At 57.1% G+C, this 13,488-nt stretch overlaps 1 protein-coding gene across 3 annotated transcripts in view; it reads left to right on the top strand.

Moving 5' to 3' along the window:
- Nucleotides 1–13,488, top strand: part of TTC28 (tetratricopeptide repeat domain 28) — a 502,210-nt gene that overhangs the window by 465,261 nt on the left and 23,461 nt on the right. For all 3 annotated transcript variants that reach the window (XM_058656472.1, XM_058656471.1, XM_058656473.1), the window contains one exon: nucleotides 10,533–10,673. In XM_058656472.1, coding sequence (XP_058512455.1) covers nucleotides 10,533–10,673 — 141 coding nt within the window. The remainder of the gene's footprint in view (nucleotides 1–10,532; nucleotides 10,674–13,488) is intronic.

The following is a 13,488-nucleotide window of genomic DNA, read 5'->3' as shown; positions in this document are numbered from 1 at the left end:
GTCCCTGAGCTGTGCAGACAAGCCATAGCACCAACAGCCTTTATTCCTGCTTCTGCCCCATTGTAAACCTAGAAACAAATATTTAGCTGGCTGGTGGAGTGCCATCCACACAAGTGCTCTCCCTCTGGGGTCTGCTGCACACAGCGCCTGGCCGTTCCTTTCACGTCGCACAGGACATATAATATATTTACGTCTCGGGTAACCATAGAAACCTGTTGTGTCGAAGAAGACTTTATGACTCTGCTGCTCTCCGGAAAGAGATGAAGAGAGCCACAGGGCAACCTGCCACCTCTTGTTTAGTCACTTTGTAATCGTTTTTTTGGGGGTTTTTTTGCAATTAAGACTGCGGAACATATTCACTATAATTTTCACATCTGTAGACATTTTATAAAGTATCGAGCATACAGTCTCAGACATGGTTTTAGAAGCCCCATCGTCGTTTCAGTATTTTTTCTATAGTGTATTACCTGTACGGTTTGTAGTTCATTAATTATTTCTGGAAATGGACGGCCTTTCCCTCCCTCCCCACCCCCGCCTCCCACGGTAATGTTTCCTTTGGGGGATGCTGGGTATAAGGCATGCATGAATTCTGTTACAACAAGGCTGCGGAGAGCGCCAGTGTGGGAACTGGGAAGAGTTGGGTGGAAAGCTGGGCTCCTCTGGGGACTCTGAAATGGGACTCATAATAACATCTGCCTTGATGGATTGTTGTGCAGCAGGTAATAATTTAGGGAAGGTGCGTGACGCGTGGTGCAGGGTCACTCAGTGGCACTGTCGTCATACTCTTGATCTCTCTCATGTCTTTTGCCGTGATGCAGAAGGCACTGTTGGTACATCCTGATACCTGTGAAAACTAATTTTGTTTGGCACTTCGTACTTATCAAACGCTTTACAAATATTTATTAATCATAAAACCCCCCCAGGGAGCCGAGGAATACCATTTCCATCTCTTTTCCAATTAATTCCGCACCTTTCTATTTGCCAAATACGTGTGTTTGGGGGCTGTTAATAGAGCAAGGAACCCCCCTGGCTCTTTTGTCTATGCCTTGGATTGTTTAAAGGAATTATCCACCAAGATCAGCAAAGAGCATGGCATTAGCAGCTGCTGGATGACTTGGGCGACCCCTGCTGGCCGGCTGCAATATCGGGCATGCCCACCGGGCCAAGAGTCATGGCCTAGCCCCCAGGCCTTGCGGAAAGGCTCTCGTGGGCTGTGCGGACAGTGGGTGGTAAGGTATAATCACTGCTGTGGAGGCACGGAGTTTACTCTTATTGTTATGATTGTCTTTATTATTGTTATTTAAATGGAGGTGTTAGAATGCAGGGGCCGTCTCCCCACCAGCTAATAACCATTTAAGTTGCTTGTGGAGGCTTTCAAGACTTGACAACAGCTTTTCAAAAAATCTCGGGCTGTGAAGCCCCCTACCGGGTTAATGTGGCAGAAAAAGACAGGAATGACACCAGCCAGCAGCTTTTGTACGGAGCCATATCTCAGGCATCTGCAAGGGAAAGGGGACACGGATCCTTTCAAAAAATCCAATTAGGGAAAGAGAAAAAAATGTACTATGCTGGGGTGGGGCGATGGGGGGCGGGGGGAGTAGAGAGAGAAGGTTCTCTTCCAGAGGTTAAAGACCAGCATCAACAAAGGAAAATCCCACGTGGCTTTGACCTGTTTCAGAAAACCAGTGTTTCTAGAGATTTCTCAGGAAACAAATGCCGCAGGCAAACATACGGTACTGTCTGCACCCAGAGTTTAATTTAGGCAATAACAGATCTGCCTTCCCAGATCATCCCAGAGGCAGGGGTTGGGGTGGTGGGGGAGGCAGCTGCCCTGATCTCCATGACCCCCGCTGGGAACCCTAGGAGTCCCCACCTCCCCCTCTCAGCCATGGGTGCCTTGGGTGTCGATGATCGGTGACTGCAGCGGTCACCCTTGGGCGTCGGGAAGGCGTGTCCGGTGCCTAACACTCCCCTTCCCTCCAGGCTTTGCCCAGCGTGTTATCACATCTTGACTTTTCTCTGTCAAGTCTTGGGTTGTGATAACTCTTGGGAACATTATTTGCATAGAAATCTTAACTAATATGTGCAATATTCACTTAGATTTAGAGGATCATACGTAAAGCTGCCCATCGCCACACCCCCCAGCTCCCTCACTTTAGGGAATCACGTTGTGTGAGAATATGCATTTTTCATTAAGACGAATTAGAGTTCACTGTATTTATAAACAACTCTGGCCGCCACGTCCATGCAGGCTCGGCTGCTCGACTCCCATTGTAAGAAGCCACAGTAGGAGCTTGGCTGTAATACTCTCATTATCCTAAACCCCTGGCTCTTTCTCATTTGTTAGAGGTGTCATTTGGCTTTTTACCATAACTTGTATCCGTGCCATCGTAGGAAACAAAGATCTTTAAGCAAGCCAAACGCCACAGTTCCCCATCCAGCGGCCCCAGCCCCTGCATCCTGCAGAGCCTGTGTGTCCTAAATGCAAATGTTCCTCCCACGCACCCTCTGGGTTCTTGGTGGACAAGGGAAACAGGCCTCCCGGCAAGCTTTGGGGACCATTTGCAGTCATAATGGCCTGTGGTTTCCACAGGGACGTAGGCGCAGAGGAAATTAGCATGTATGCATGGCGCCTGGGTGCTGATACTGCATGGCGGAAATGATGGCAGTGCCCTGCGGCCCTGATGCCTGTAGCAAGCAGGCTCCTGGCCCCAGGGCAGCTTGGAGCCCCGAGAGGTGGCAAGGCTCGTGTGGGGCTCTCCGAGCTGGTGTTTACAGGTGTTCAGAGGACGCCTTGGAACTGGTCTGCAAGGGAGAGATGTAACGTCCACCTACATGTGGGCAGTCAGTGTGCATGTGGAGGCGGTGCCCACGCACACATTGCAGGGTGCGTGCACGGAGTGGAGGGTGCCTGGTGTGGATGCAGTGGGCTTCTCAGACGTGGGTGGGAAGTAAGATTTGAAAACTGGACTGGCCCCAGGTAGTAGCAGTCTGGCCTGGGCACGCCTGCTCCGCCTTCTATGGCTCCATGCCACAGCAGCTGTGGACCTGGGCATGTCGGGCCCAACTGATCATTTATTTGTGTTTTTTGCATTCTCTGTTTCCAATCCCCCCTAAAATACTCTGCCATCCTCACCTGGATCATCCCTGGGCTCATCTCAAGTGCCACTGCCCCTGAGAGGAAGCGAGGAGCTCCCTTAAGCACAGACTCCCCATCCCCCTGCACAGGGCCCCATGGCACCCATGTCCATCTACGCTGGACTCTGCGATTCCTGGCCTGTGACAGAGGGCATAGGTGTCCATCATGGGCTGGAATTCCTGAGGTCACAGCGTGACACGTAGGGCAGTCTTGGAGCATCTTGTCCCTGACAGCCCTGCAGGCCATCTGTGTGGATGGGCCCATTCCGTCCCGCACTGTCCAAAGTGGATGCCTTTGTTTCTCCAAAGCCAGGAGCCCAGTGATGCCCATACTCAGCCACACAGCAAACAATTCCTACGTGGGCAAAAGTAGCCACCTGCCTGCAGACCCTTATTACACAGAGCCATGGTTTGGAGTGCATGGCCACTTGAGGGAGGGGAAGGTACGGTACCCTCGCAGCACTTTGGAGCAGAAGCCTGACTCCAGGAAGGGGGTCGGCATCATGGTGCTTGCTGCGTGTCAGGATGGCCCAAGTGCCTGCACCCCAGGTGATGAGACTCCTGCTCGTGTCTTCATCCTGGTCCAGTCCCAGCCCCTGCAGCCCTTTAGGGAGTGAACCGGTAGATGGAAGAGTGAGCTTTCCCTCCCTGTCATTCTTCTCTTCCACATAATCAATACGTCTTAAAAAAATAAATCCAGGAAGAGGAAAAGGCTACCTGCTTTCCTCTGCCTAGGGTTGTGTGAACTCAGGAGATGCCCTCACTATCAGGGCGAGCCGGGGGTTGTGTCACTCCCTCCCCCATTAGGCTGAACATGGCCAGTTTGGTTTGGCCCGTGATTACCAATGAGAAGAAGCCTACCAAATCCTAGCAGGGAGTTCTGCCTGCTGCTCGGCCCAATGAGCCCCACCACGAGGGACTGGAAGGAAGGCAGGTCCAGCGGTAGACGTCCTGCTGGCTTGGCCAGCTGGCCTGGGAGGACCTCTGACTTTGCAGGTGGTCAAAGTTATGCCTGGCTTTCTCTCGGGCCTCCCAGCTGACTGCCTTGCCACTTTAGTTCTGCACCTTTCTTCTCGGCCCCTGGATCCAGTGGCATGCCTTTGAGCCCTCCGTGGCCAATGCTCCTGCAGCCACAGCCCTGACAAAGTCTAGCTGTATAGGCCACTCCCTCCCAGCGCAGCCCCACCCGTGGCAGAGCAGAGACACAAAAGAACAACGACATCTGCTCAGCAGGAGTCAGGCTGTGGGTCTGGAATCCCCATTTCAGCTTGAGGGTGCGTCTGGGGTTGAGGGTTCATGCACCTCAGTGAGAGACCCCCATGCTGACGTCATTTCCCATGCACACGCATCTATGAACACGTGCACCGTGGCGTGGCGTGGCACCTGCTGTGTGTTTGTGCCATGCTGGTCACATGCCTTTTGCACAGGCAGGAAGAGGTACCGCTTTTCCACCTGGCTGGCTCTGGGATCAATTTTAAACATTTGACTCAAAAGTATGTTCTGCTTTTAGGTTTGGAAAGTAAAGCAGGGTATGCTGACCATACTAATTGTCTCTGGACTTCAGCATTCTCATCAAGGAGGGGCACATTGCCACCAGTGTTGGGGTGTAGCTGAGCTTCCCAGGGCCAGCTTCTGTGGGCACCACCTGCCCTTTACCATGGGCATTCACCTGCTCCCATCTGGTGCTCGAACACTCCAGAGTGGTCAGGATGACACGCTTGACTGGGCATGCCTGTGCACGTGTGTGTGTGTGTGTGTGTGTGTGTGTGTGTGTGTGTAATCACACACACGGACTTGGGGCACTGGGGAAGGAAGAAGCCCACTGAGCGTGCCAGGTGCCCCCCGAAGCACGGTCTTTGAATCTGCAGTTCCCCCTGTTTTGCCTCCTTGCCCTGTGCCCCATGAGAAGTGTCTGGAAGGAATGGGAATCAGCCCACGTGCTCGCAGGGGTGATATTGGCCTTACTGATGTGACCGAAGCAGCTGCATGCTGGAGCCGCTGAGAGGCACGTCGTCAGGGAGAACTCCATTGCCAGCACCTTCTCAGCAAAGATGTCAAAAAAAAAAAAAAATCAGACGGCCAAGTAGTGGAGCCTTTGAATCACTAGGTGTCTGCACTCTCACACATAGGTCATTGAGCTAGCAGGTGTGGAACTTTCTCATGTGTTCAGTGGCTCTGCTTCCTGGGACGGGCACTCCCGCTGCCCCTCCTAACGTGACTATAGACTCCGACAAGTCCAGGCCATGAGATCCCCTGGAGGCAGCGCCGTGCGCGTCTAAGCCAAAACCACCCGCTCGCTCTGCATCCCTAAGGTCACAGGACTGCCCTGGCCCTGTTCCCTAGAAAGCTTTTTGGGGGCGGACTTCTGTTCTTTACCCGCATACCAGCCAAAGGACACATCAGCCTGCATTGTGGAGGGGGTGTGTGTGTACCCGTATACCAGCCGAAGCAGGCGTTGTGGGGTGTGTGTGTGTGTGTGTACAGATTCCTGGCAGGTGAGGGGGTGTGTGTGTGTGTATAGATTGCTGCCAGGTAAATGTTTCCACGTGTGTGTGAGTGTATATTCCTGCCAAGTAAATGTACCCACGTGCCCTCAGCCCCACAGCATGTCTGTTCTTCCAGTAATTGTTGATGATAGTATGGATCACGGTCCCGCACAGCTGCATACAACAGCCATGTCTGGAGTGTCATACGGGTGCAAGGACGTGGATCTCATTCCATCCAAATACGAGCATTTGCAGGGAGCTGAGTGGCTGACTTCTGACAAGACACCACAGCACTGATGGGCCAGTCCACAGCGGGGGAGACGGGAGTCATTGTCCTGGGCGTGGCTTTGGACTGGTGTGTCCCTGTGCCCACTGCCCTCCAGTTGTGAGGTCTGCATGCAGAACAAGTGGATGCGTTGGAGAATTTTCTCAAGGCAGGTAGCCCTTGGCCGGCCCTTACCCTCGAGGGTGATTCCTGCAGCTTTGTCTCCCGCTGTTGCCTGACCTGCTGGCCTCATGCCCCCGAAGTGTACATGATGCCAGGGCAGCTTGGGGCCTGGGCTGCAGGCGCTGGCATCTCACAGGACTCCAAGGATACTTTGGCACCTACCCCTTTCTTCTCTGCCCACAGAAATCTCCCCCTCCATTTGCCTAAACCACATAGGAGGGTTTCTAGTAAGTTTCCAGGGTGAGGAGGTGCAGAAAGGGAAGCTCTGCCGGGCCATGTGGTTCTCCGTGTGGCACCCGGGTTTGCAGCTGGAACGCCCTCTGCTGCCAGTCCCTGCATGGGAAGACGGCCACCGCTTCCCGGAGCTGTCCCAGGTCTGTGGAATCACTCACTTCTCCCACAGAATTCCATCTCAGCCAGTCACCCGTCGTCCACCGAGCTTAAGGAAGTCTTCTCCTCTGGTCCAGTCAGCAGTGGGGGGTCCCTGGGAGCTCCCCATTGTGACCCTGCACAGGAGGCGGGCAGACCAGGCCCCGGGCTGTCGGGGCACACTAGCTGATTGAGGGCAGCAGAAACAAACGTCGCGGGGGCCGTTGCTTCCTCGGGTTTCATGGTTGTAAAGAGAACCTTGTTTGGGAAGAAGGTGTGTTAAGCTGCCCTTGACCGTGTGTAGGAAGCAGCCTGGCCTCCCACCGGCCGCAGCCAGCTTTGGACTACTTCAGGGTGGAATTAACTAGGTATCAATGGAGCAGGAGTGCAGACGTGGGGGCAGGGAGGAAGGGGAAACGAGGGGACATAAATAAAAATGAAGCTGTGGGGGCTTTGGCTGTGACTGTCAGAGGGAAGACGGACAGCGTGCGGTCGCAGAGCTGGGAAGGCCGTGCCGGTACATGCAGATCCTCCCCGGAGCAGGGTGAGCTCGGGCCTGGCTCCACGGGCTTGATTCATGGACTGTTGCCGTCTCCACAGAGACGCCATGTGTGACCACTCTGGAGCCTGTATCTGGAGATGGCGTGATTGATGGTTCCCCAAGCACGCAGGCCCCTGGCACAGAGAGAGGCTGGTGGGGCAGGTGGGCACCATGGCAAAGCTGCTCTTCCCCATGCCCCCTCACCCCAAGGAGGTGTGTTCTGATGTTCACCTCGGCCCTCGCTCACTGCTGTCCATGACCGTGATGATCTAAAACTCCAGCTTCCTACTCCTCTGCGGTAGGACACGGAGCAGGCAGTCTCCCAGGACCCTGGCTGATGGACAGGTGCCTGATCAGGATGCAGAGACAGAGCCCTCTGTGTCCCTTCAGGGCCCAGAAATGGAAAGGGCCAGGCAAGGGGCACTGAGCTAGAATCCTGAGGCCCAGGACTGCCAGCAGGACCGAGGGTACAGAGTCCTGGGCTGAGCTGAGTAGAACAGCGGGGAGAAAGGAGAGGAAGGTGTTGGTGTCCAGGGCCTGCCTCGCTGGGCGGTGCCGGGCAGCTGGTCGGCCAGCAGTGGGCTGCTTTCCGGCCCTCCTGCAAGGCCACATGTTGAAATGTTCTCGAGGTTCTGTCTGCACCACCGTTTACCCCTTGGTAGCCTCATGTTCTCACATGTTCTCTCATGTTCTACCGTGAGGTAGTCCTGGCCTGAGGGGGCCTGGCCTGTCCTGGCTCTATGGTGACCGTGTCCAAGGCGCAGTTGGGCCACTCGTGGCCGGACGAGTGAGCAGCACCGGAGCTGCTCTTAGACCTCAGTAGCAGCGGTGATCTCACTGTGTAAGTTGACGTGCCATCTGTCCCGCTGGAGCCAACAGGAGGCACAGTCAGGCACACGGGAGTTTGGACAGGGAGTTTCAGATAACAGGTTGTCATCTCTTGAGTAACAAGCGCAATGAAGCATGTGGGTGGGAGGTGAACGCGGCGACCTGTGGGACCTATGAGGCCAGGACCGTGTGACCGTCACTTGGCCAGCCCTGCCACCCTTGCCCACGAGGCCTGCTCAGTAAGCATGCCCAGGGAAAGTGAGCTGACTATCCCCAGGGGTGATGTGCCCGTTTTCCTCCCCTCCCCTCCCCAGGCAGTCACTCAGCGGGCAGCGCCACTGACGTGAGCCCCGCCCTTGCAACCCAAGAGCTGAGCCTTGCTTTGCAAATGCGTCGTCCCCTTATCTGTGACATCGCCTGTTTGTTTCTCCCTCGGTGTTAACACTCTGAAGGGTCAGGAAGCAGGGAAAAGCCCCGTTAAGCAGATGCATGAGGGCTCAGCATGGTGGCTGCCAGCAGGAGGGGGCTGTGAGAGGACACTGGTGCCCGCTGATTCTGCTGCCCCCTGCTCTGACAAGCAGATCCCTCAGTCGCAAGCAGGAGGTCGCATTCAAATGACAAATGTGTCCCTGGACAGAGCTGCTTGTAGAATGATATTTACCAGGGTCTCTGCTGCACAGGGCCTCTCAGCCCCCACAGGGAGCCATGCGTGCCTGTTCAGCTGCCAGCCGGGCCAGTGGGACAGCAAGAGGAATGAGGCCTTGTCCCCTACAGCAGAGGTTTCCCTGCCTTCTCCTGGGCTTGACCACTCCCTCCCCCGCCAGTCACACACAAGAGTCTGTTGTGTTTGGGCTGAGGGCACCTGGCACCTGAGCTGGAGCCAGCCAGCATCCTCCACCCCACCTGTTCCCCCAGCCCTGCCCGCCCCTAGGCTGCAGCCGCCTGCACCTGCTGGCTCGCGTTTTGGGCAGAGATGATTGCAGATGCTGGATGGGTCAGATCACAGCTTTATAAAAGTCCTCAGCCCACAAGCAAGCATGGTGCGGTCTGTCCTTGATTCGTGCAGCAGTTCCCTGGGGCGTCCTGCTGTGTGCCAGGCACCCTGCTGTCTTAGGAGAGCTGTTTCCCAACCCCACAGGCTGGGAGGAAGAGGAGCCTCCAGCTAGCGCCATAGTGGTTCCTGGATGCTCAGCTGTGGGCTTCCAGAGAGACCCCACACGTGCGCGCGCGCGCGCGCGCACACACACACACACACACATACACACACACACACACACACGGTCTCTACCATGTGCGCTAAAACCAACAATAGGTTGTGTTTCTGGGTAGATGGTTATTTACGCAACAACAATAGTAAGGAGGCTGAAGGGTTCCCTGGATCTCAGTTGGCTGAGACCTAGGGCTGCCAGCCCCGTGAGCTCTAGTCTGCATCCAGTCTGAGGGCAGGCGAGGCAGGGCAGGGTGTGGGTTCTCTCTCATGCCCCCTTTGTCTCTGTTTGGGCCTTTGGGAAGGGGCAGTGCCCCATGTGTCTTGGGGAAGGCAGTCTGTGGGTCCCTCACGCAATACTGCTCTCACCCACAGATGTGTCCACAGCCAGCCGGCACCCCGTGAGGGGTGAGAGGCATGTCATCCTTCCCAGGAGGAAGTAGAGTACATTCTTCCTCACCCTGGCTTCTTCCCCCCTTCCTCCAGGGGCCTGGCACCCACCACTTGTGCACACAAATGCCTAGTCCATGGGAAGCACCAAAAAGAAGCTGTCCTCTGGGTGCACATTCCTGAGGTTGGAATCCCAGGACCTCATGTGAAGTGGGCCTGGGAATGAGGCAGCTTCCCACCGACATGCATGTCACCGTCACGGCCACCTCTGCCTCGGCACACGGGGCGCGGCTCTTACAGCTGTTAAGCCTGCTGTCAGTTAATTGTGCTGATGAATCAGGGCACTCCTTGGTGTCCCCGTGTATGTACAACCCACTGTGGGAAGTTCTGTTAAAATGTGCACCAGAGGAAATACAGATGTGTTAACTGAGCCACAGTCGCACCCTCATGCTGAGCTTGTGGATGGCCCCATCCGTGGCCTTCCTTGGCCTACATGTCCAGCAACGACCTGCGCTGCTGGGTGGTGCGGCAGCAGGAGTGTCCTGGGTGAGCTGTCTCCTCTGAAACATGCCTGGCACAGCCTGGGCACCCAGCATGCATGTCCCGGGTGAGGTGGCTCCTGGGTACGGCCTGGGCACCCAGCACACGTGTCCTGGGTAAGGCAACTCCCAGGCATGGCCTGGACACCCAGCACGTATGTCCCGGGTGAGGTGACTCCCGGGCACGGCCTGGGCACCCAGCACGTGTGTGTCCCTGGTTCTGTACTGGCTGGGAGGACTACCACACAGCCACACTCACCCCAGCTCTCCCTGGGAAGCCTACCTGGCAGACCCCTCACCACCAAGTGGTCCCTGCTATGTGTCGTGCACACGCTGGCCACAGCAAGTGCAGTACCCAATCAGACACAACACCTGGCTATAGAGTTCACAGGCCACGAATGACCAGCCAGTGTTCATCTTGAGAAACACTGGGCACGGGTCCTATGGGGAGAGGGCCTGGGGTGGGGAGGACCCCTCAGAGGGCCACAGGCCCGGGTGATCCCGGGAGCGGAACTGGCACAGAACTGACTCCTGTAGGCAAGCCCTTCCCTTCCCTGAATGGCTCTCTGGGCACTTTTTCCTGCAGAGGCTGTGCCAGCAGCGAGACGGAGAGCGAAGCCGGGGACATCATGGAGCAGCAGCTAGAGGAAATGAACAGCAAACTGAACTCGGTCACCGACCCCACAGGCTTCTTGCGCATGGTTCGTCGCAACAACCTCTTCAACAGGTACGTGGGAGCTCTTCCCCGGCCTGGCGTGGGGCAGGGAGCCACCAGCCAGGAGACCTAGAGGGCGGCTGTCTGCTGCTGCTTCTCACCTCAGAGCCGACCTTTGAGCGTGTGGCCGTGGTCACCTGGGGAGCTTGGGCAGGTCACTTGCAGGCTGAGTACCTGCCTGCTTCCTGGTCTGAACCTCAGGGAGGTCAGGGAGAGCAGAGCCGGCAGTGCACAGATAAAAGGAGAAGCCGGGTCCAGGGCCGAGCTCGTCCAAACCCAACGCCCTGGTCTGTCTGGGAGCTCGGCTCTCTCCCGTGAGCTGATCGGCCTGAGCTACCTCTGTGCTTTTCTTAGGAAGCTGCCCCAGCTGGGCCCAGATCAACAGGGGCAGGCAGGCATGGCTGAGGGGGACCTGTCCCCCTGTCACTATGCTGGGCTGCGGGCCGCTCTGTGCCTCAGCAGACTGTGTGCTGGACAGGAGGCTGCCCCTGCCAAGCTGGCCATTGTGTGCCCTCTGTTCTTACCTAGGCCCTGGCTTCCGCTTCCTCCCATTGTGCCGGCAGGGTGACGAACGTGTGTTTAGTTTCCCAGGGTCCCACTGAGTGGGCAGAGAGCCGAGGGTGGGGGACATAGGGACCAGCAGTGTGGCCAGCCTGAGCCTGCCAGCTGCTCACCCTGCTGTGGCCTTCCCCGTGCCCTCAGCAGCGGCCCTCGGGGCCTGCGGTTCCATGCAGGAGTGTGAGCGGGTATGAGGAGGCAGGAGACAAGCCTGGGCTGTCATCCCTGCTCTGGCAGTTTCTGCCTGGGGGCGGGGTGCCTGTGGTCCTGCCGGTGGTGGCACGCCTGGTCAGAGGAGAGTGCAGAGAGCTCAGGACTTAGCTTCTGGACTCGCTCCCTCCGTCACTCGCTGGCCTCTGTTTTCCTTGAAATGGGAGCAAGCCTCCTAGCCTGCTGGGTTCTTTGAGTGTGGGAATTATAAGAGCCCTGCACTGGTGCCCTGATGCCCGGCAGGCCTGGGAGCCATGCTGTTCCCAGGGAAGTGGAGGTTGAGAGGAGCCGGGCTTTGCAAGGTGTGAGGTTGGTGTGTGTTGGGGTGGCGGCCTCACCCATCCCTCCTCTTCCCGTTTGGCCTTGTATCCCAAAGTGGACCAGCCGGTGGGCTGGCCATAGGCCCTCAGGCAGTGGGAGCCAGCGCCCCATGCTCAGGCCAACTCAGGTACTTCCGGTCCCCTGGCTTATTGATGCTGTGAAATTTGGAGCATAGAGTTGCTCATTTGGGGAAGATTGTTTTGTTTTGTTGTCCTGTGCAGCTCTGACCCAGGTCCTCTGAGCCCGACGCTCCCAGCCCCTAGCTGCAGGAAAGAGGCTGGTCCCGGGGGTCAGGGCCACTGTCCTCTCCTCTGGGAGGAGTCACGCTAGCCGATTCCCAGGTGGTCTCCTGTGGGGCCAAGAGAGGGGCAGGGTGTGGGGTGGGCTGCTCTCTGTAAAAGGGGAGTTGGGCTCTGGGCTGTGGATGCCCCCCTCCCACTGAGCCACACCAGGGGACATGGAAGACCCACAGTAGAGGTGGCAATGAAAGTCAGAACAACCCTCTGGACACGGGCCCGGGTGGTCCTGGACGGTGCCCTCTGAGGGCCAGGGCTTCCCTGAGGGCTGGTTCTCTCTCTCAGTTTCCAACACATGTGACCTGACCCCAAGTGCAGCCACACATACATGCACACACATATACACGTGGACACACGCATGTGCACCTGTGCTGCCCTGCCGAGCGTCAGCCCGGGGCCCACCAGGCCAGGGGCAGACTGCTTGGTCCCTAGGGTCATGTCTGCCCCTCATTCCCAGGGGGCGATGGGGGGTGCCCACCCTGCACTCAAAATACACATTTTCCACCACAGTGCGTGGCGAACAGGAAAACCGTGGCAGCACAGCACAGACCCTGCAGACAAAAGCAGAACAAAGAGCCTTCTCCCTGGGGTGGCAAGAGGGAGACCCTGCAGCCCAGGGTCCCCTGACTCACATCAGCTACGGCTGCCACACTCCCAGATCAGCCTAGCTGCTCACCCAGGAGCAAAGGGGCCAAGAAATCCATAAATCACTGAGCTGGAGCGCCCTGCCGAGGGAGCCAGCCCTGCTCAGTGCACGGGGCCCTGCACACACGGCTGCTCCCACACCACCTCTGTGGGCTCCAGGGACACGCTTGCTGCAAACCACAGCCACTCTCAGGAGTCTGTAGGGAAGCCATTTCTTGCTGCTGTGCTCGGCGACCAGCCGTGTGTGTCTTAGCCCAGACCCCTGGCCATGGATGAGGCGGAGAGGCCCCAATCCCACAGCAGGTGAAATGGCGGCAGCTCTAGCACCGGTTGCAGGGGGTCCTCTGACCCCCCATGGCCTGTACACCCTGGGGTGCCCTCACTGTTCTCTTGGGGATGGAGGCCAGTGCCCCTCCTCCTCCTCGGGCTCACCAGGAAGGCCACAGAGGACACACAGTGGTGCCAGCTGGCCCCGGCCTTGGGACTCGCTGCGTGGAAGCTGGAAGGACCCAGGCGGCCTCCTGCCCCGAGCCTGGCTCCGTGCTGCTAGCTGTGCCACTTCCCGTCTGGTCTGTAGTGCTGGGCGCAGCACCCACCTGGCCGGGGGCTTTACCAGTGTTGTTTAACTGCACCAACACATGAATCCATAGCGTGGGGCCTAGAGGACCTGTGTCAGAGCTACACAGGATGAAAAAAAAAAAAAAACTCCAAAATTCACAGAGTTGGTAAGCTAGGGGACCGGAAACTGGGGTTTAGCAGAGCCCCTGGCACTTCCTGGGAGAGCTGCATTCAGAGCA

This window comes from Ochotona princeps, chromosome 29 (genome assembly GCF_030435755.1).
Source record: "Ochotona princeps isolate mOchPri1 chromosome 29, mOchPri1.hap1, whole genome shotgun sequence".
Lineage (NCBI taxonomy): Eukaryota > Metazoa > Chordata > Mammalia > Lagomorpha > Ochotonidae > Ochotona > Ochotona princeps.
Note: the sequence above shows the minus strand (reverse complement) of the source record. Positions and strands in the feature narration are given on the sequence as shown.